Source organism: Mizuhopecten yessoensis, unplaced genomic scaffold (assembly GCF_002113885.1).
Source record: "Mizuhopecten yessoensis strain PY_sf001 unplaced genomic scaffold, ASM211388v2 scaffold717, whole genome shotgun sequence".
NCBI lineage: Eukaryota > Metazoa > Mollusca > Bivalvia > Pectinida > Pectinidae > Mizuhopecten > Mizuhopecten yessoensis.
Window position 1 is genome coordinate 509,957 of NW_018403686.1, and position 24,210 is coordinate 534,166.

The 24,210-nt window shown below is 35.2% G+C and overlaps 2 protein-coding genes across 2 annotated transcripts; one reads left to right on the top strand and one right to left on the bottom strand.

The window, feature by feature from the left end:
* Window positions 1-7,744: 7,744 nt before the first annotated feature.
* LOC110452055 (putative acyl--CoA ligase YdaB) lies at window positions 7,745-16,848 on the top strand. The gene is made up of 2 exons (XM_021500337.1): window positions 7,745-7,824; window positions 14,343-16,848. Exon 2 carries the CDS (start codon window positions 14,352-14,354, stop codon window positions 16,041-16,043), a length of 1,692 nt encoding a protein of 563 aa, XP_021356012.1. The 5' UTR covers window positions 7,745-7,824; window positions 14,343-14,351; the 3' UTR covers window positions 16,044-16,848.
* A 1,155-nt stretch (window positions 16,849-18,003) lies between these two features.
* On the bottom strand, window positions 18,004-24,072 carry LOC110452063 (perlucin-like). The gene is made up of 5 exons (XM_021500348.1): window positions 23,988-24,072; window positions 22,293-22,411; window positions 21,499-21,595; window positions 18,845-19,064; window positions 18,004-18,121 (listed from the first exon to the last, which is right to left on the bottom strand). The coding sequence occupies exons 1-5, from the start codon at window positions 24,031-24,033 to the stop codon at window positions 18,067-18,069; spliced, it is 537 nt and encodes a 178-aa protein (XP_021356023.1). The 5' UTR covers window positions 24,034-24,072; the 3' UTR covers window positions 18,004-18,066.
* Between the last annotated feature and the right edge of the window lie 138 nt (window positions 24,073-24,210).

The window sequence follows — 24,210 nt, forward strand, 5'->3', positions numbered from 1 at the left end:
AGTACAGGGAATTTTGGAACTGTTACATAATATCAAAACAAATTGAAATAATAAGTTAGTTGAAACATTGAAGACAGTTATCGACTGATAGGAATTGTCGAAATAACTTGAAAACCGTTAGATATATATGGTAATATATATTTCTGTAATAGAAATATGAAGAAATCCAGCAAGCGTAGGGAAAACTAGTAATAGAAAGAGGTTACGGAAATACAGAACATTCGTCCACGTAATATATTCCCATACACTAACATGAAGCAGCAAACAGGTTGATCTACTCCCAATTTAATGAAAGGAGAAATGATAACCAATAAAGCGAACAGTACAAGTTAATTGTTTAACTGGTTTAATAGAGAAATGGCGAATAGTACCGGTTCTTCAGGGGCCCAAAAATAATCCTCTCAATCTGGTCTGCAGATCGTCACTGTGAATAAACACGTCTGAATCGGAATTTCAAAATTTGTCTTTGAATTATTGTACAAAACATATTCTTTGTCCTTATAAAGCGACGTGTTGCATTCTTTGTTAGTTGTTCATCAGAGAAAATTTGAAAACATTTCATTTATTGTTGTTATCAAGGCTGTGAGGAAAACCGCTTAGCTGTCATGCAGAATTCCGTCCTTTGAATAAATAGCATATAAAATAGTTTATTTAAGCATTTACCTGCTTTCAGTTTGCAATCATAGACAAAATGTATGCCAACTGGACAACAGCATATTCAATGGAGCGCTATGGCTTTATGTTGGATTTGCCTTTGTCTAGTTGCAACTGAAAGCAGTTCATAACTTATATTTACCATTTTTGGAATTTGTTCATCTCATAAAAAAATCAATTGCACCTATTGTTATTCAGCATTCAGTTCAAATAAGTTAGTGTCGTGTATAATTATGCTTGTTCAATGAATATACCAGCTATCGTCCGGGGAGGGTCAGTGGTATACAACCTAACAATTGTGACGCTATAAAAATGATGTCAATAATCGGTTCATGTCATTCATAGCATAAATGAATGCCAACTGAATTGGGTAGGGTTATATAGGAAAATGCTATACGATGGTTAATACTGCTAAATGCACTATGTCGGTTTCCTTAATAAAGTGTTTAAATGATTCTGTGATCAATAAAACCACAATTCAGTAGCACGTTGCCATTTTATTTGACTCATCTTTTAGACACAATTACTTCATTTCACCTGAGATTAGTGCATGACAGTGGACATTCTTATCTAATTTTATTATTTTTCTATTTCTAATTTGGTTTTATGTTTTATTTATTTATGTTTGATTAATGAGATCTTTGCCCAACGATAGGGCGTAAAAGGGTAGTTTGTAGGGTTAAATAATTCCAGCTACCAATACGAGTTTGGTGTTGGTTTTATTATCTTTAACGTTCTATCAACAAGACGGAACTATATTAAGTTACTGTGTCGTTGTGTTGGTGTTGCTGTACGTTGTGTATTTTCATTGAGCGAACGAGAATCATGAATATACTCGAGGTATAAAAACCCATGAAATTTTTCAGGCTGAGACACATCCTGTCATCTTGGATCTTCAGTTTGTGTAACAAACATCTAGCCCAGTTGAATAATTACAGACTTTAACGTTCCAGCTGTCAAGAAGCAACATGTAAATATCACGAATGTGTTGTTTATTGCAATAAGAGCATTGCATATATAAGGCACTGTATTGTTTACGGATACATAACAAATAACATTTTTACGAGTGGGCGTCTGACAAATGACAACAAAATATGTTTGTTGGACACAAGATCAGAGTCTTACAGGTAAAATGCATGTGCGGTAGAATCGAACGTTGTTTATACAGTCACGTTTCTTTCTATGTAATCTAACTAAATTAAACAGTTTGACAATTTGACCACTTTTTTTTTTAATTTTGTGTAGTAAAAGGGAAATCTGTCTCTCAACCATCAGATGTTAGGTGATAATTGAATGAAGATTATGTGACTCGCTTAGTGAAATTTTACACTGTATATTTCTCTGAAATTCTTACATAATAATTGAAAATAATATCTTTTATTTATCAAGGGTAACATATTGAGGCAATGTCTAGTTTACAAAGTGGCAAAACAAAAAATTCAGATAATAATAAAATAGTATACGATGCATGGGTGTGGTATATACCCCTAAACTCCAGAATAATAATCGAGTACATGTGTTAGTTAAGAGTTCTTTAGACAGGAACACATTTATTTGTGATGAGGATATGATTTTTTGTTGTATTTTCACAGAAAATAGTGTTAAAGTCCCGTTAGGTTTAACACTGTCCTCACTTACTAAAATGATGTCAAGAACGTATGTAGCAATGCGACCACTATGCGTATATCGGTCTTTTCAAATAAATTGTATCCTTTGATCGAGATGTCGGAATCGTCGTTCGTACTGTCAGTATGACTTTCTGACACCGTTAATAGGTCAAAGCAATGATTCATCGGTATCTTTATAAATCCACGACAGCAATTAAAAGAGTCTACATATACCAAAAGCTTCATTTAAAAAGTAATCATGCAAGGAATTCCCACGTTTGGTTATGTTAAGGCTTTTGCTTTACGCTTCACAGGTAAAGTACAAATGGTCTATACTGGTACATGTATTTGGTTTACAATGAATGTTATTGTCTATCTGCCAAGATGAAGTATAGAATATTGATTGAATTCCTGGTTTCCAGTATTTCTGAAGTGTAAAGTAGCAAGATTTATGAACAGAAACATTGTACCCCGTATTAGTATTAATGGAAGAACAACGGCGAAGGACATGCGGGTCATTATGCTTTACCAAGTATTTCGCTTCACTTTCTGATATTACATATACAAGACTGAACTTAAATTTAAGGACAGTACTTGCTATTATACATCAGCCGTGTTCTTCCATCAGTTCCATTTCTTTCCTCAATTAAACCCATACGAAACTACGGTGATTTTCATATCAGAATTGATATTCACATGTGTGCTCCTTATATCGCAATTAAGAGTACCATTATAGACGTTGTCAGATGATGGACACGTTAACGTTGCAACTCGGGGTTTCAAGCAGTTTTTAGGGACTTGTTCTTAACATAAAGAATGTATTGAATTCAATTGTGCTCAAAGCGATTTATAGTTTATTCCCATCACAGAAAATCGAAAACCTGCACTCTTACATGAAGACTATTAAATAAGTAAAACAATGCATAACATGGCTAATGTAATAGCGTCCGTATCGCACAATATCACTTTTTCGTTCAGAGCTTAAAATTTCGTGTAATCTGAATAGCACGAGGTTTTTGTTATGTTATTACATTGGTATTTTTGATATTCTAAACTTATTCAAATTTGTTTTTCAATTTCAGAATGTCCCATTTTTCTTGCCTCAGCTACCTTTATACCAGCCCTTCCAAGCCATTCAACTATACAAGGTGGTAGCAGAAGATATTCGTTATTAAGCTTTTGGATGGATCAAGGAACAGCCTTGTACCAACACAAGTCTGTACTACCAGGGTTCTCAGCTAGCCAGATATCTGGTATCAAATGGAGTACAGGAAGGTGAAAGGATAGCTCTTATCGGCCCGTATACGTTGGAGATGGTGGTAGGGCATGTTGGAATAATGTGCGCTGGAGCAGTTATCCTGAATGTCAACATTAACATGAAATCAGCGAATGATGTACAGGAAACGTTACAGTTAACAGCCACAAAATTTGTCAAGGTCGATTAAGGGGGAAAAGGTGAACTTTTGCCTACTGTTAAAGCTATGCTTCAAAAGTCTACTTTTAAAAGAAATAATGAAAACGACAAAGGGAAAATCAGAGTTGTATTGCTTTGCGATGTGGAGTTAGATAGATTCAAGGATGCATACACTTTACACGATAGTACCCGAAAAGACATTACACATATTTGCCTCCTAGATACTTTCCTAGATGAGACAGCTGTTATTTCCACTAAATCTGTCAGTACCGGTAATCAAAAAAATAATTTTCCATACACATTTTAGTTTGGCTACATGTAATTCTTCCCGGATTTCTGAGGAAGATTATGAAATCACTGAATACAATGACATGTCATTCGGCTGGTTGGCTGGCTCTCCGGCTTTCTATATATTTATGCGAAGATCAAGGGTAGTCATGGATGCTTCTGTAGCAACTAAAGGCAAAAACACGACGTTGATCTGGCAAATGATGCAGGAGGAGAGCTGCACGGACGCCTTGTTGGGGCCATATGTCATCATCGATCTCCTTGACCTTCCGCCAAATAGCGTAGATGATGGATACAAACTACGTCATGTTGTTACCGTTGGACAGGTGATTGACAATAAATATACAGAGATCATGGGCAGGTTTTCTCATCATTTGATTGTTTTGTTTGGTTGCGCAGAGGTTGATGGTATCTCTACAAAAGGACCTCTAGTCAACGGAGACACGCTGATTTCGGGGGAGGTCGGTCGACCCTTCCCTGGTATCGTGATACGTATTGTGGATGAACTGAAACTCCGTACGCCATTAGATACTATCGGCTGGATTCCCTTGCTCAGTCCAGGTACCATGAGTGAATATTATGGAAGCCAGGAAATGACAGCAAGTTCTTTTCAGTTGCAGCAGCATATGTTGTTGGCAACTTATCTTTTTCCTGCCGTCTACTAAATAATGCATATATTTTTACAGCTGAAGCTACTGCCGTTGGTCTGGCTTTGGATGAAAATGAAAATAATAAAATTAACATAGCAATAATTTGTTCTGACTCTTTGTCATCATTACAAAGTATTAAAAATCGTAATTTGAACAATATTCTCATACAAAACATCGCCCTTCGTATTAACAGAATTTTATTGTTTTGCCACCTGATCTTGATTTGGATACCAGATCATGTCGGAATAAACGCAGCCCTTAACCTACGACCGAAAGATATTGAACTGCCTTTTTCTGATTTTAAACCATCTTTAACAAATTGCCAAAATAAATGGTCTGAAGAGTTAGACAGCAAGTTATTTGCAATTCAATCTTATCTGGGTTCATGTGCAACAAGTAGAGCAGACCGCAGAGAAGAAATTGTCCTCTCGCGACTGCGCATAGGCCATACCTACATCACACACGGTTTTATTTTGCGTAAGGAAGACCAGCCTTATTGTCATGCATGCGATCAACCATTTACTGTCAAACACTTTATGATTGAATGCGCTGATTTCAAACAAATACGTGACAGATGTTATGATGTACCGTCTATGAAAAGATTATTCGATACAGTTTCTGTGCAATTAATATTTGACTTTTTACACTCTATTGATCTTTACAATAAAATATGAAATACTGTGAAGTCAATTTATTCGATATTGATGTATTTCTTTTATCCTTTACATATTCTAATTTATTGAGTTTTGGTTTGATGTGGGTTTCTTTTCGTGAATGTCTCTTTTAACAGTATTGTTGGCCCTAAATGACTTACATTGTCGATGGGCCGTTAAACAATACAAAATACAAAAACAAAACAAACACGTTTGCAACAGGTTTATGGTTTCGAACAGGAGATGTCGGCAAGATAAGGTATAATGATAGCCTCATCAACATTGGAAGAGGAAAAGACGCTATATGAAGAGGAGGGAGAAATATTTATCCTGGTATGTTGGAAGATCTCATCAAGCAGATTCCTTCGATTACGTATGTTTGTGTCGTTCCCGTCACTGACAGAAGGCTATACGAGGAAATCTGTGTGTCCTTTGTAAAATATCACGCATCTAAACTCACAGAGGAGGACGTAAAGACGTTCTGTGGAGAAAACATCTTTACGGAAGGCACTATCGATGGAGTTAGTATACTACTACGTAACGTTTGAAAAGTTCGTTAATGCCAAATGCGACACCAAACAAAAAAAGAATACGAGATGAAGTTATATGTCGTTTATTTTTGTCTAGAGACTGGTCCGGGACATTCCGTGCCCTCCTTTCGCAGAATGTTGTTCTTTAATCCTGACCATGCAAACAAACAAAAACTGTGCACATGTTGCATATTGCTAGTAATGTGTGTTTTCCGGCAACTGTTTATCGGTTTCTCCGTAGACGGTTTATGGGTAGATACTGTAAAAAAAGTACGGGCTTCCTGCGATATGGATGTAACCGATTTGCGTTTAAACCGACAAGAAAATTTAATAAAACGCCGTTCAATTCCTTGTGATAAAACACTGACAGAAAGTGTATTAATTTGCTATGCAAACTGTCAAAACAGTACAAAATTACAAAAGATCACCTATGTTAAATTGGTATCTTGGTAGCATTTAAATATATTGATTGATTGGTTCATTTATTATGACAATGTATGCCTTTCAGCGTTTTGTATTATGCCATTGACGCCTTCCTCTTGACATACATACACGAAAAGAGTCATATAGTTTTGTAAATTGAAAAATAACACCCGTAGATGAGTGATTACAGTTTGCAAATGTAAGGTCTTTTGAAGTGTGTTGTACTATTGAGAAGAAAGGCTATTATGTCCATCCCTTATAACACATGGTCACATACTGCGAAGTCATGGTAACATCGTCGATGGTTTTATTTGTATGTATAAAAAGGGGAAAATATTAGCATTATCTAATGTCATTATATTTACAATGGGAGCGTTTTGTTAATAAGTTGATTAACACAATGACAACATTTCGAAATCATTCATATGATCAAATATAAAACTTCAAATAATCCTGACAATGACTATAGGAGTTCATTGCCCTTTCACAAATAGTCCACTTGAAATGCATTTACAATGGAAATGCAAATTTGATTTTAATTTCATTTCACTTCAGTGCATCGAACAAATCAACCTTTTATTTAAATTTCGTTAAAAAACACATTTTGAATGAGTTAACATCTCAAATGCAAAAGTTTCATTTAGTACCTGGTATGACTACCATTTGCTGAAAGGCAAATCGTATTCTTGACCTGACAGCACTACAATGTCTTCTTCGAATGAATGTTAAGGAGAGGTGACTTAACTCCAATCCAACTCATCCGAAAGTTGATCAATGTAATTAAGGTCTGTAGAGCCCGCGGGAACGAAATTAAATTGTCTTGATTGCCATTACGAAAGTCCGATGTAACCCTTGTCGTATGCGGCCGAGCATTGTCGTGTAGAAAGACATTGTTCAGATTTTGAATACGTTGAAGCAGTGGAAGGAATTCTAGAGTCAAATATCTTATCTATTTAGCGCCCTACGGTCATCTTGCTTGCGGAATATGTTCATTTTGGCTCCTCAGACCATATTGCTGCCAACACCAAACATGTCACGCTAAATAAATCTGTAAATAACGGTCATTTCGACACTGTAGACGCTTGCTCATCTGTCAGCAGATGAGTGATTGAATCACTGAACACAATGTCATACTAGATGACAACACAACATGTCAACTAGACTAACTAACGATAAACGCAACAGGACAGTGCAGTTACCACACTTTGTATTGGCTTGAAACTCCCAAAATGCATAGGAAAATCCCGAGGTCACATAAGTGTGAAGTGCTTGATTGTATCTTGATGCGTATTTGTATGTGAATCGTCGAATAACCACGGGTATGATAAATATACATGTAGTATTGATCGTGCACTTGCCTTTCTTTCTTTCTCAAATTAGTATCAATGATGCCGAATCTCGATTTGAGAACCTCGTTGATTAGGTAGATATACACAAAGTATGTGCCCGGAATATATTCATGCGTATACATTAAGAAGCGTTCATTTTACCTCTAGACGACTTGAACATGTGTGTGTTAGTTAGAGTTGTATTTAAACTAGTCGACCAGAACACTGCCTTGTTTCGACCCTCGTTGACTTTCTGGTAGGATACCAGCTATTACAGGTGAAGTATATGCTATATATGTGTTTCAAGTGTCACACAATTCGTATATGATTAAGAAATAACCTTCTGATGAAAAGCGTATTTTGTCTAAATTTACTTAACTATGCCTTACACATCTAAAGTAAATCCTAAGCATTTTTGTGTCGTTCAATATGTATCGGTAAGCAGCTATTAGAAAGCGTTAACTGCAATTCTTGCATGTGAACAATGAAATAAAAGAAATTGTGTCGACATTTGTACGCACGTTGTTCCTCTTCAAGTCGGTCTTCAAACGTTGCGACACGTTTAATACATGTACATACATTGTTTGTGTAGGGAGTAAAATGTTGATATTACATATTTCCAGCTGATCAATCTTTTTAAATTCCAAGAAATCGTTTTAATCTTAGAAAATAAATTGGCTTTTGCCCAGCCGTTAACAATTAATCTGTCTAAAACTTTGTGTAAAAGTGAGCATAAGTGTACCTTAACTAATGCAATTCTTACCCAAAACCATTTATAAAGGTGAAAATAAATGTACCTACAAGAATATAATCCTTACCAAAAACCATTTATAAAGGTGGAAATACATGTATCTACAATAATGTAATCCTTACCAAAAACCATTTATAAAGGTGGAAATACATGTACCTACAATAATGCAATTCTTACCTAAAACCGTTGATAAAGGTGGAAATACATGTACCTACAATAATGCAATTCTTACCTAAAACCATTTATAAAGGTGGAAATAAATGTACCTACAAGAATATAATCCTTACCAAAAAACATTTATAAAGGTGGAAATACATGTATCTACAATAATGTAATCCTTACCAAAACCCATTTATAAAGGTGGAAATACATGTACCTACAATAATGCAATTCTTACCTAAAACCGTTGATAAGGGTGGAAATACATGTACCTACAATAATGCAATTCTTACCTAAAACCGTTGATAAAGGTGGAAATACATGTATCTACAATAATGAAATCCTTACCAAAAACCATTTATAAAGGTGGAAATACATGTACCTACAATAATGTAATTCTTACCTAAAACTATTTGTAAAGGTGGACATACATGTACCTACAATAACACAATCCCTGCCTAAAACCTTGAATAAAAGTGAGCAAAAATGTACCTCCAATAATGCAATCCTTGTTTAAAAGCATATATAAAGGTGGGCATACACGTACCTACAATAATGCAATCCTTACTTAAAACCATTTAAAAAGGTAGACATGCATGTACCTACAATAACACAATCCCTGCCTAAAACCTTGTATACAAGTGAGAAAAAATTGAACCTCCAATAATGCCATCCTTGTTTAAAAGCATATATAAATGTGGAAATACATGTACCTACAATAATGTAATCATTACCTAAAACCATTTATAAAGGTAGACATGCATGTACCTACAATAACACAATCCCTGCCTAAAACCTTGTTTACAAGTGAGAAAAAATTGAACCTCCAATAATGCCAATCTTGTTTAAAAGCATATATAAATGTGGAAATACATGTACCTACAATAATGTAATCCTTACCTAAAACCATGTATAATAGTGGACATACATGAACAGTAGCTACAATAACGCAATCCTTACTTAAAACCGTGTATAATGGTGGACATACATGTACCTACATGTACAATAATTCAAACCTGCCCAAAACCATATATATTGGTGGACATACTTGTACCTGCAATAATTTAAAGGTGGAAATACATGTACCTACAATAATGCAAACCCTGCCCAAAACCATGTATAATGGTGAACATACATGAACAGTAGCTACAATAACGCAATCCTTACTTAAAACCGTGTATAATGGTGGATATACATGAACAGTACCTACAATAACGCAATCCTTACTTAAAACCATGTATAATGGTGAACATACATGAACAGTACCTACAATAACGCAATCCTTACTTAAAACCGTGTATAATGGTGGACATACATGTACCTACATGTACAATAATTCAAACCTGCCCAAAACCATATATATTGGTGGACATACTTGTACCTGCAATAATTTAAAGGTGGAAATACATGTACCTACAATAATGCAAACCCTGCCCAAAACCATGTATAATGGTGAACATACATGAACAGTACCTACAATTATGCAATCCTTACTAAAAAGCATGTATAAAGGTGGACATACTTGTATCTACAATAATGCAATCCTTACTTAAAAGCATGTATAAAGGTGGACATACTTGTATCTAAAATAATGCAATCCTTACTTAAAAGCATGTATAAAGGTGGACATACTTGTACCTACAATAATTCAAAACCTGCCCAAAACCATATATAAAGGTGGACATAGTTTCATATACCTACAATAGTGCAATTCCTGCCTAAAACCATATATAAAGGTGCGAATACATGTACCTACAATAGTGCTATCCCTGCCCAAAACCATGTGTAAAGGTGGGCATTTATGTACCAACAATAATGCATTTCCGGAGTACTTCGTGCAAAACCTCAACACTCCTCTTGGTTTGACTATACATGATCAAAGCACATTGATTGTATACACCTGGTGACAGGAGTTGACAACGCTATTGTTAAGGAACAAACGTGGTAACGACCGACTGCTATTTGATAAGGTTCGAATACAAAATTGCTGCATGAAGTGAACATCGAAATAGCATATTTTCATGTGTGTGATTCTGGTGTGTGGCAATATTGTAGATTTTATGCAACACCGGTGTTGGTATACAATATCAATTAGGTAAGTAGTGTTAAGGGCACACGAATGAAATTATAAAGTTACATTTTACTGAATCGTAGCAGAATTGATATATGAGATGCGTTTTTTGAATTTATAGATAATATAATTTATGCCCCTGCACTCATAACAAGCAAAACTCAGACAACAATATGATGAAAATTGCCACCAGATTGGTGACATTGAATTCATTAATATAAATAGATCCACACTAGGGCATAAAATCCATAATATATGGAAAATTATATGAAAAATTGAATAACCCAGTAGCTGCCACCACACATGCATGGCAGCCACTACTACATACTATAACAGCTAGCCCAAGTGGGGTTGCCAAAAAACGCAAAACATTGTTCAATGGTGGGGTTGCCAAACACATCTTTACATGATTACTGCGAGCCGGCTGCCCCAACCCTGTTAATTAGGAAAGTAGGTTTACCCAATACTCCCACCAGTCGGCAAGTGTTGTCTCACTTCAGCATAAACTTGCAACAACCTGCCAGATTACAAATTATATACATCTAATGATAAACAGTACAAGGTAATCATGGACAATGTTAAACACTACATCTGTACAACCTACGCTCCTTTAAAACAAAGAAATAAAATATTGACGACAGAAAGGGTGGGAAGAGGAGGGCTTAAAATAAATTATCATGAGAGCTTGATGAGCGTACAAACACAGTGGCTGCCTGATGCGGGGATATGTCCCAGAGTGAGATAGAGTCTCTGAGATAACCTCTGACTCCTTGACGAATCAGTGACCAGCCTCAGGAACCCTGACGCTGTCATCGGCAGTCAATCATTGAACCGTTTATTGTGCCAACAATTCAAGCTCCAAAATTTAAATTTAAATAACAATAAATCTACTTTACTTGTTATGACGTTACGAGCATAAATTAAGCTAATTGTTTAGCTGCCTTATACAACATTTGATATAGGGCTCTATCTAGCTATCGATAGCCACTCTAAAGAGCTTTACAGCATAAAGATATACACTTAACATGTATATTAATCAACACAATGTTGAGGAGTTCGCAGGAGCTGCCTTATCAGGCGCTAACAACTAGTCATATTCCATCCGGCTAATATCTCCCTATGTGTGTATACCTGCCTGTGTGCTGGGGATGTAATGTGTTCTGTATGTAGTGGGACCGTGCTTCCAACGGCATCATTTATAGCGTCACCTCACTTGAATGCTACGGCACAGATACTGCAACATCCACCCCAGACCAATTTATACTTCACCTGGGTTATGTGGGCAGGAGGAAACACTTTCTCTGAATATCCATACGTACGACGACTTCGGAGATCGAACCCCTGTCAGCTGCATGGAAGGCCGGAGTGTAAACTACACGACCAATCTGCCCCTCATACATCCTGTTCAAATTGCTTGATTTAATTATTTTGGGCCCTTCGTGTAGGTGACCGATTTAGGGTAGGACCATGTTATGTGAGTGTTGTTTTTGTTTTTGCTTGTGTTTTATGTAGGTGGCCGTTTTACGGTTAGACCAGGCTGTGTATTTTTTCGATGTTTTGATATTGCAATCTTATTATAGAGATCTGATACTAAACGTAACACATTTACTATAATGATATAGTATTTGCTTTATTGCGTTCATTGTATAGTTTACATAGTCTATTACAAACTATATGCTGAATTTTATAAAGCAGGTTTTTAATTTCTATGATCTATAATTTGTAAATATCAGCATTTTACAATATTGTGATGTCATTGAGAACCTATACGAAATACACAGCTTTGCTGGCAAACATCACAATGTTCTTTTGTATTTAGATTTTTTGTTTGCTGAACTGCCATATCAACAAGTTTTAATATTTTTAAAATTATATAAAGCCATTACATTGGAGAGGTTCTAGTCAGGTATATGTCATATTTTCAAAACTGAAAGTGGTATTATATATATATTGCATACAAACACATCTATATGACTTTATATTGATTTTGTTATTATTTAAACTGCACAACCCGCTACAAATATGCAGCTAATAAGCCTTAAACCGAAAACGAAAATAACGTTAATATATATCATGGAAAGAATCACTGACCACTCGAGGTTCAATCTTATTGAAAGCAGATACATTTTAGTTTTTTTGCAATCTACACAATGTAGACAGTATCAATCAATAGCTTTCACAACCATTTTTATTAGCCATGACAGATATATCATAATCAGTTAAGTACATTATTTAGTCGTGGTACCTATATACATGTAATGACTATATGAAAAGACTGCACTGTAGTACATTCAACTTCAAAAACATGTTTTGGTTGCTGTTTTGTTTCACAAATAAGCAATGCTTGGTTTCCAAGTTAAATATTTAAAAGTGTCGATACTGTAATAAAGCAGGCGAATGTCTGCACTCAATATAAGCATGTGAAGTCAGACAAAAGTCTGTTATCACTATAAACATGTGAAGCCAGACTAACGTCTGCACTCACTATAAACATATGAAGCCATAATAAAGTCTGCACTCACTATAAACATGTGAAGCCAGACTAAAGTCTTCACTCACTATAAATATATGAAGCCAAAATAAAGTCTGCACTCACTATAAACATATGAAGCCAGAATAAAGTCTGCACTCACTATAAACATGTGAAGCCAGACTAAAGTCTGCACTCACTATAAACCTATGAAGCCAAAATAAAGTCTGCACTCACTATAAACATGTGAAGCCAGACTAAAGTCTGCATGCACTCACTTTAAACATATGAAGCCAGAACAAAGTCTGCACTCGTTTTAAAAATGTAAAGTCATACAAAAGTCTGCACTCACTATAAACATGTAAAGCCAGAATAAAGTCTGCACTCACTTTAAACATGTGAAGCCAGAATAAAGTCTGCATTCACTATGAACATGTGAAGCCAGACAAAAGGATGCACTCACTATAAACATGTGAAAGCCAGACTTAGGTCTGCACTCACTATAAACATCTGAAGCCAGACAAAAGTCTAATGGTATAAAACGATCGCAATGTAAACTTATTCGAAAAAATGTAGGTTAATCATTACCCCTTTTAATTTATATAGCACATGCGACTAATGAGTTAAACATGCGTTTAGAAGATTTACGTTTTGTTCCGTTCCGTTTAATTTTTGGATTCCATTATGATGAACAAATAAACAACCAGTTTTCTTTAGGATATGAAATTACTCGGATTTTACCCAGAGTTTGTGTCAATATATTTACCTATTCCGAATTACATGATGTACTGTTTTTTAAGGTCTCTCTGTCAATCTTTCTACGTTCATTATCGATTTTGGGTTTGCATTGTGGTTTCCTTTACACAAATGTTTATATATAAATTTGCTACTGTTGTATGATTTTCATATTAAAACCATCGATTATTGTTTGGCTAACCATTTTTTTATATCGAACAAAGGCTTGCATTGTTTAATGAACCCTTTGGAAAAGTATATTTATTTTATTTTTAAACAATCTTTACGACATTGGAACCCATTTATCGAAATACCGAAGTTTTCCAAGTTTTTCCCATGAATGTCTACATTGGTATTTGGCAATAGTATAGCGTTTGCGTCACTAGCTTGGATGGAGGATTTTAAATTTGGTAGAAAATAACATTACACATACAATAATATAGACACTTATCAATACCGAAAGGTAAAACTTGATAAAAAAAAAAAAAAAAGAGAAATGGAACATGGGATAGTGTAGATTAGTGAAATCCGAAAGGATATGTGTCATGTACAAGACCGTTCATGTAATAGAAAGAAAGTTCAATGTGTTCATTTTCTTTGTCTTTTCAGATCAACAATATGGCCTCTCAGTCACGCCTGAGCTACTTATATTCCTGTCCGGCTAAGCCATTTAACTATACAACCCTTCCGAGAGTTGTAAAGGACAACTCCAAGACCCACCCAGACCAAGAAATATTCGTCATCAGGAGATTGGACGGTTCCAGGTCTAGCTTAACCAACACCAGTCTGTACCACCAGAGTTCTCAGCTGGCGAAATACCTGGCATCAATTGGAATACAGAAAGGTGATAGGGTCGCTCTTATCGGCCCAAATACTTTGGAGATGGTGGTTGGTTATGTTGGAATAATGTGCGCAGGAGCAGTTGTCCTGAATGTCAATATAGACATGACAACTGATCAGAATGCACACGAAACGTTCCGATTAACTGGCACAAAATTAGTAGTTGTTGATTCAGGAGAAAAAGCCGAACTGTTGCCGGCTATAAAAGCTATGCTTCAGCATTCCAATTTTCAAAATGACCAGGAACAAGGGAAAGAACATATCAATGTTGCAATGCTTCGCACTGCAAATTTAGATGGATATCAGGATGTACCGACTTTCAAAAGCATAGCCGCTAAGGACCTAAGTCACATAGCTCTGCCAGAAACGTTTCCTGAGGAGCCAGCAGTTATCTTCACCACGTCTGGTAGCACAGGAAAACCGAAGATGGTTGTTCATACACATAACAACTTGGCTTGTTCTCCATTCTCTTGGATCCCGGATGTGGACTATGAAAGCATTGATTACAACGACCGACCCTTCAGCTGGATAGGTGGTACTCCAGTGTTCCATATTTTGCTGCGGAGATCAAGAATTTTTATGAATTCTGCTTTGACAATAAATGGCAAAAACACCGATTTTTTATGGAAAGTGATGAAAGAAGAAAGATGCTCGGATGCGCTTTTGTTTCCATACATTATCCGCGATCTTCTTGATCTATCGCAAAAAAACACAGACGATGGATATAGGCTTAATCACGTTGCCACTGGTGGACAGATGATCGACAGTCTGTATGCTAAGATCATGGACAAATTTTGTAACCACTTGGTCATTGTGTACGGTTGCACGGAGATTATGGCTACCAATATGTTTGGACCTTTAGTCAAAGGGGACACTTTGATATCGGGTGAGGTCGGTAGACCATACCCAGGTGTCGAGGTACGTATTGTTGATGAGCAGGAACTTCCTGTCCTCAAAGGTACTGTTGGCAAGGTCCAGTTGCGCGGTCCCTCTTCAATGAGAGAATACTATGGAGACCAGCAACTCACAGCAAATTCGTTTGCAACAGGTGCGTGGTTTCGAACGGGCGACATCGGGAAAATTAGTTGCAATGACAGTCTGGTCATTATTGGAAGAGAAAAGGATGTTATATCAAGAGGAGGACGCAAAATTTACCCCGGCATGCTTGAAGACCTTATCAAGCATATTCCATTCATCAAGTATGTATGTGTCGTTCCCGTCCCTGACAGAAGACTGTACGAAGAAATCTGTGTGTGTTTTATGAGATCGGACGCGTCTGAAATGACCAAAGAGGATGTCAAGAAATTCTGTGAGGAACACCTCTATGCTGATGGCACAGTTGACGGGATCGGTGTGATGCCTGCGTACTACGTACAGTTTGAAGAGTTTCCGTTATTGTCAAATGGGAAACCCGATAAAGGGGCAATACGAGACGAAGCTGTCAATCGTTTACATTTATCTCTAAATTAATCCATGACACAAAGTTTCCGCTACATTGGAAGTGATACATAGAGACTAATTGAGCAATGCACGTACATTTAATTGTCTTACCTAACAAGGGGTCGCCGAGGCCATTTAAGATGTTGGATTGGAAACAATAGATAATTGAACATAAAAACGCATTCATGGATGAAAAATAATAGCAAAACTAATTAGAAATAGTTTCTATTGTGACAGGAATAATAAAAGGATTATTCATATGACCCTTATGCCGTCAGAACAAACAAAGTATAAAATGATCAGCATATCAGAACTAGTATGATAGCGGTAATTGTCTTAGCTTATGAGAGAGAAAAAAAAAACATTGGACTTTTATAGCTTATTGAATAATTCAGAATTCACATTATAGCTATGCATATTAGTTAATAGTTTAATTGTATATTTGGTTTGATTCTTATACGAACAAAGGCATGAGAGACGACATTAAGACCTCCCCAATATATCTTTCAAGAGCACCCTATCATTGAAATTGTTCAGGGAAGTACATTATAAAACTTTGAGAATACGCAAAGATAATGCAATAATATCATGTCGGTAGATTTTCAGGGGAACTATATTTCAAAGTTTGGCAGGCGTTAAAGAGAATAACATAAACATTAACTAAATAACCTAATAGACAATAATGTAATTATGCTAGTTCCATGTAAGTAGCTACTCTAGAGTCGTAGTATATTGTATGATCAAGCTTGTTCTCTGTGTACTTTAATCTAACTCGGTCCAAGTATACTTTGATCTAGCATATTTCATTATTACTTTGCCTTTTTTGTCTTTGGTTTAATTCCTGTATTTTTGTTATAAATTGTTTGTTTCGTATATATTTGTTTTGTATTTTCTTTTCATGTTGATTTTGAAGATTTGTTTGTACAATGTTTATTGCTTGTTCTTCGGTGCTTCGTCTTTTTTTAGCTCACCTGGTCCGAAGGACCGATGAGCTTAAGCCATGGCGCGGCGAACGTCGTTCGTCGTCCGTCAACTTTTCCTAAAAATCGCTACTAGTCATGAACGACTGAACAGATTTTGACCAAATTTGGTCAGAAGCTTTTAGAAGTAGAAGTAGAAGAGTGTGGCCCCCTTGGGGCAGAAGGGAGGGGCCAATAGGGGAAACATAGCAAATTCTTCAAAATCCTTCTCCTTTTGTAGGAATGACAGGAATTTGTCCAAATTTGGTATGAAGCATCCTTGGGTGAAGGGGAATCGTGTGTCTGACCCCCCCAAGAGGCAGAGATGCGGGGCCCAATAGGGGAAATAGAGGTAAACCCTTTAAAATTCTTCTTCTTTTATAGGGATTAATGGACTTTATCCTAATTTAGTCTGGAGCGTCCTTGGGCCAAGCAGATTGAATTTTGTATAAGCAGTAGGTGTGGTCTCCCAGGGGGTAGAAGGGTGGGGCTTAATAGGGGAAATAGAGGTAAAACCTTTAAAATCCTTCTTGGACCATCGGAATTAAGGGATTTTATCCTTATTTAGTATGGAACATCCTTGGGCCTAGGGGACTCAATTTTGTAAAATTTGTGGGTATGACCCCCCTAGGGGCATAGGGATGGGGCCTCTTGTTTTGCGGTCTTGTTTGCTCATTTTTATTTCGTAACTTATTTTTGTTTCCATTGTATTCGGTGATCATGTTTGTTTCGTTTTCACTTCTGTGATCTAATTACATGTACCTTCAAACGTGTTTTGTGATTTTGTATCTTTTGTGTGCATTATTTGATTGTGCTTTCATGTGCTTTTATCGTGATCTAGCTTACTTTGTATACATCTTAGTAGAGATTTTCTTTGCTTTGTTTGTTTTCTTATGTTAATTTCCTGTTTTGATATACCGATCTTGTTTGATGCGTGTATTCTACGTAATCGTTCAATTCAGCTGCTTATCAAATTCTTTTGAAGAATATTAAATAGATTGAAATATTGAAAAAAATAACTAATTGTTTTGTTTAATGCTGTTTAATAAGTTCACGTGATGCGTTATTCACAGACAAGCTGCACTGTCACACCGTCACCCAAATGAGATCCATCCGTCTAAGAGATTTGCATTTGGGACGACTGGGGTTCTGTAAAAAGAATGCATATATTACGAACTAATCTAAACAGCAAACAATATTCACCATTTAATTAGCATGTCCTGTTTTTGATTCTAAGATTTATAAATATTCTACTATCTCTAAAATCGTAAATATTGTCTTCAAATATTGATCAACCATTCAAAAGATGCTTTTGCATTATACAACAGGCATGCTAATCAAACTATAGCTCGATAATTGTTTAAAGGAAACAACTTTCATATACATACATACATGAGGTTTATCCCATTATGATTCGATACAAAAACGGGATTCTAATTTACACTATATATTTACATTGGATTGTCATCAATATTCAAGCTCAATACACCGCCACAAATAGAAACGTAAGCCAATGCCATGGACTGAGTGAGTCCCAATGTCTATAACATTCATCATCGGCAGATACTCTATTTTCAGAAAACCTTAGGATTATATGGGTTATTATGTCGTGTTTGCAATTGCAGAGATCTATAATCTCTAGTTAGCCTACTGTCAGGACAATGAACACAGTAACCGGGTGAGAAACAATACTACTATGATCAGGTTACTACTTAAAAAACTTCAGTATCCATTATTTATAGGCGCCGTCTCCGTATAACCTCAACTGTAATGGCGTAGAAAAATGAACAAACAAAAAATAAAAGTAATACATCTCTTCTCAAAACTGATGAAATATATGTTTTTCTCATTGAACCTTCAGTCATGATTTACTTTTGCTGGCAAATGTAGTTTCTGCGAACGTAACAGTAGTAATCGCCCATCTTGAAGTGAAACGCCCCCCAGAGAAGAAGACAATCTTCATTTGCATGATTGCTAGGCTCCCCTGGTCCCCAGTCCGTGTAGTTCATAGGCTTTTGGATTGAGGACCATTGCCACTCTTTGTTCACCTCAAGGTCGTTGCCGTTGATCCAATACCCAAACGCTGGATAATCTGTGGTAAATGTCAGAAATTTTAATCAAGTGCAGAAATACTGAACAGAGCCTCTTGAATGCATTAAAATGAACCCTACAGCGAGAATCTGTGCATAAGCATCCAAACGAAGTTGCTTGAATTCTTCACCCAGTTCTGAATCGGTTCAGTTGTTATCGTATGTTTGTATACAAAAACGTAACTAACGTTTAATATATTTATTGTGATTTAAGTCGAAATACTGTCGATACTGACACCTTATGTTGGTTGAGATCACGCCGCGGTCACTAGCAAGCGAGTTTCTAATGAAATTTATACAAAACTTAACTAAAACTTGTCCTTTTAAAATACAAAACTTAGTTACTTTTTGTATATGGTACCTTACATGTAATTTTTAAATGTTAACTACTCATTATGTAATTTAAAATCTGCTAGACCTAAACTGGTGAAATCAGGTGTGGTTACCAAAAAATCACAATAATATTTTGTCATAACGTCATTAAGATTTTCGAATAAAATGGGTGTTTCGTTTTGGCTGATAACGCACGGCAGACATGTACTGCTCATTAGGTTACTCCGTATTATATATTTATTCTTATATCTATTATAATAAACAATAAAACATTGCCATTTTATATTAAACAGGAGGAAATAATTGTCTAATACTGACGTAGCGTTATAAAACCAAATACTAGAAAATAATTGAGCACCACGGGTGAAGTCTTTAGTAAAATCCCATGTTAAAGTTCAAGATCAAATTGTGACTTTTTGCTGCATTCCATTTAAACGGGGTTTCATTTATATGCACATTTATTACGAAAATATATACATCCAATATTTGTTATGACTTCTATTGCCTTTCATTAGAGGTACTCATTTCATTTCAAATCAATTTTGTTGTATTCAAAAAAACACAATTGGATTAGGCACAGGCATTGCCTATAAAAGCCCTTTCCACAGAAAATACACACATTTCATACATTCATATATACATATATATATATAAGGGGCAAAGAAGTAATTCCAACAGTGTGGACAAGTTTAGGTCGTCAAATTTTCGGAGCGATCCGCTCCTTTTTCAAGACACAGTGAAACAGAACAATTACATGCACATATACATCATATTACAAGAAGATAGAATTGATATACTATAATTGAAAATATAGCTATTATACAAATTATATTATATAATATTATATCATATATATATAGAGAGGGAGAGTATTATAGAGAAGATGTAGTATATGTTCGAATTAATAGGAGAATACTAGAACCATTTAATACATGTTCACAGACAATAATATCTAGAATATCATAGATTTTAACATTTCAATTAATATAGTCTATTTACTTCAATTATTAATAGCCTAGTGTTTGGTTGGAGGCACTTCAAAGACACTGTCACTATATACAGTGCCATCCTTCCCAATTACACCAGAGTTATTGTTATAAAATAGCAAATACAAACACATTGTAATATAATTTTTAGTATAGTTTAAGTTAAAATCTTCCAGATTTGTCAATACCCCAGAACACATGAGAGAATAAATTTATTTGATTCACTGCTAAGGTTCATATCACCCTTAGTGAAAGTAACAGTATTGAAGATGATGTTGTCAATTTCATTATAATTAGATAACGCATTGATTAAAACTTGTCTTTCATCTATATATTTGAGGTACTGCGTTTTAATGCATTAAGTAATCATATCAGATGAGGTAGTACAGGAATCGACTTAACGGTTGTATAACTATTACAGGAGGGGGAGGGGAAAGTGAACAGCACACATACTTCACATATCAAACCCAGTATCAACCCACGAAAAATATAGCCATTGGGTCTTTATCCCTTGGACTAATATTGGAGATACGAGCTGTTACTGGTGTGAGGTTGAAAACAACGAGAAAAATATATAACTGAAATAAGAATTGGCACATGTTATTAAATAAACATTATGCAATAAAAATATTCACGATTCCAGCGATTTCAATGTCCAAGATCCCTAGCTTCAATCAGAAACTCTGCATATATAAATAAGCCAGCTGCATCACCCCTTTTTGTATTTTATAAGTTAATTCCTAATAAAATTGTTTTTTTCTTCTTTTTTTTTCTGATCACGGATCACAGATTGGGCGGAACCAATGACAATCGTTTCGCTACTGTTAGTTTGACCTACCCTTCAATTACTTCAAAATGAGAAAAAATGGAAATGAAAGCTTTCTCAAATATCACTGGTTTACAAACTGACAAACTGACGCTTTCACTAGTAACAGTCCTTTAAACAATGATTTATGAAATTAGGCAAACAATTGTAAAACATGTTGTTATACATATTTTAGCGCTTTGGATTTTGAAATTTCCGCATGACTCGAATTAATGCAGCACAATAACGTTAAATACAACGGTACGTTATTTTATTACTATCAATACCAAAGGGTATAAATCATTGTCTCACTTGCTGCGTGTATGCCATTCAGGTATGACTTGAGAAATCTGACCTCCTCTTGTGTCTGCACTGTGGCTAGGTCACTGTGGATAATCTTACATGCTTCCTGTTGTTAGTAGAAGGTAAAAATTAATTTCTTATATGGCATAAAATCAACTGTGTTAAGAAAATCCGAAGTTTATGATAATGGTGATTAACATGATATTTAGTGGTAATGTAAAGTGGCGATTTCATACCTATATATGTTCCTGAACGAGAGAAGGTTAATACATTTTGCAGGTTTACCTCTAGGGAATGACAACAAAACGTAATAAATGGAAGGATATGTTCCTGACATTCCCATTCTCTTAGAAATAGACTGTTAACTCTATATTCTTCATTCATCTCTACGCCCTTTGGTCTTTTTTAAAACACGTATTGCAACTAGTAATGTTGTTTTTGCCAAATGTCAATTATTGAAGTTATTTTCCCAAAGCTAAGTTATAAAATATATAGCCAATCATTTAGTTATGATTGAGTCATAAAGGCATTTCGATACGGACACATTCTTTAAAAATAAAATTGTCTCCATTGTTATACATATATGAAACGACGTATATTTGAGGTATCGGCGATGCAACATTGCAAAGGAATATTTTGCAATTGTAAGTCACACCTGAATTACAATGAAATATTATACCCTTAATTCCCTGTGTGGTTTATTATTGTGGACGCATATAATAGGGTAATTTTACGCCAAGTATTTCATTCATTAAACACAATTAATCGTGTACAACCACGACTCCCTTCCCGCATTTACTTACTTCAGCTTCAGGCCAACTTAATACAGTATGGGAAAATAAGTAACACGAGTCGTGAAAATTAATCCATCCATGTCTACAGGTTCCTTGTGAGGGTACAATAGTAGTTAAGGCGCCAGTAGCTGAAAGACATGTAGTGGACGCTATGTACGTAGGCCATATTATCACATTTATATAGCGATACGATAATTGTAGAACAATACTACTAGATACTAATAGCTTAGTGAAAGGAAATAAATTAATATCTTTGTCTCCAAAACTCTTAAAATACAGAGAGTCCAAACAAAGTTGACTGTATTTGCACATTTGTTTTTTTCCTGCTATTCGAGGACATACAGTTATTTCTAGTTTTTATTTATTTTCTTTACAAAGGGAGAATACTTGGATCACTAAACAAATATTCTTAATTTCATTTGAATACAAATGCATGACCTACATAATAATAAATACAATGTATGTATCGGCCGCTGTATTAATCCAAATGTTAACATTGAATAGGTGATAAATAGTAAAAAGTTGTTTTACGTTTTGTGTGATATACAAGTATGCATTCACTATAAACTATGTCTTCTATTTACCTATTCTGAATACTACTTATCTGTGATCACATTTAATGCTTTTCATATATTAACACCATTTTCATATATATATCCCGGGGGCCTTTGTAGGTAGGGGACACTTAGAAACCTGGGATATGTATACTTTCTTTTTCTGAGATGATTTTTATTGTTTTATTATTAATATATGTGAGTATCTCCCTTTGCTTGTAATATATTATGTTATTGTTATTTTTACATATGTTTGTCGCAATAATAGCTCTCTTACCTGTATGCGACGTTAAATAAAGTTTCTTGTATCTTGTTTCTTGTCTCTATCCAATCACTTACTCATCAATTATAAGACTTTGATATTTGTCACTCCTGATCATGAATATCGATTACATAGACAGGAAACAAAAATATGCGTCAACAAACATGTATACATGGCCGTTAAGGATATCAAACGTGTTCCTACTACTTTTGTAATTTTAAAATATGTTAAAAGAGTCTCTTGAATAACAGTGGTATGTTAAATCCTATAATTGTACCAATCAAAATCATGTAACGACCATGAAACAATTTAAAGTATTAGTTAGATTTTTGGTAGCCGATTCTTTATAACTATCAAGATAAATTATTGAAGATATGATGTCAGTAATGCTTTTAATTTCACGTATTTCGTTCAGTGATTTTCTTGCTACAAATAATGTAACGCACGTGACAAGCGATGAAGGTCCCGTCAATTACGCTGATAATTTTTGACAGGATGTGCTTATCATGATAACGTATCTATAGTATATGGCGTTAAAGCATGTGTTAAGTGGTATTAAATGTGTCGTCTTCTTTTCCAAATGTTAGTATTACAGTTTTGAAAAGGGGTTTAGAAATTTTCGATTTTTTTTTTTTTACTATGAGTATGGCAGACGAAATCTGTCGAACAATTCCTTATTTGATTTACGAAACGATTCGAACATATTTGCATATGCAATATTATCTGGAGTAATCTAAGTTTATGTTAAGTTCAAAAGTGTTATATAAAATTAGGCTGTTAATTTCCTTTAACTAATCACATTTAAAATATCAGCTACATCTTTTACTTAAAATGTTGTTACACTTAATGCTACCTTAAAGGTTCACGTGTTAAAAACAATGTACTTACCTACACAAAACTTGGTTACGACGAACAATAAGGTAACAGCCAGCATAGCGTTTGGATGTCAATTCTTGTACTAAACAAATACCTCGTTCGTTATCTGTGTGTGCGTTATCTATAGACCGACTCTTCAAGGAGATATTGTTATCATCAAATTGTTTGAATCCAAGACAAACCTCATGTTTATACATATCACACAGCATAGTGACTTATGAAAAATACTATGCAC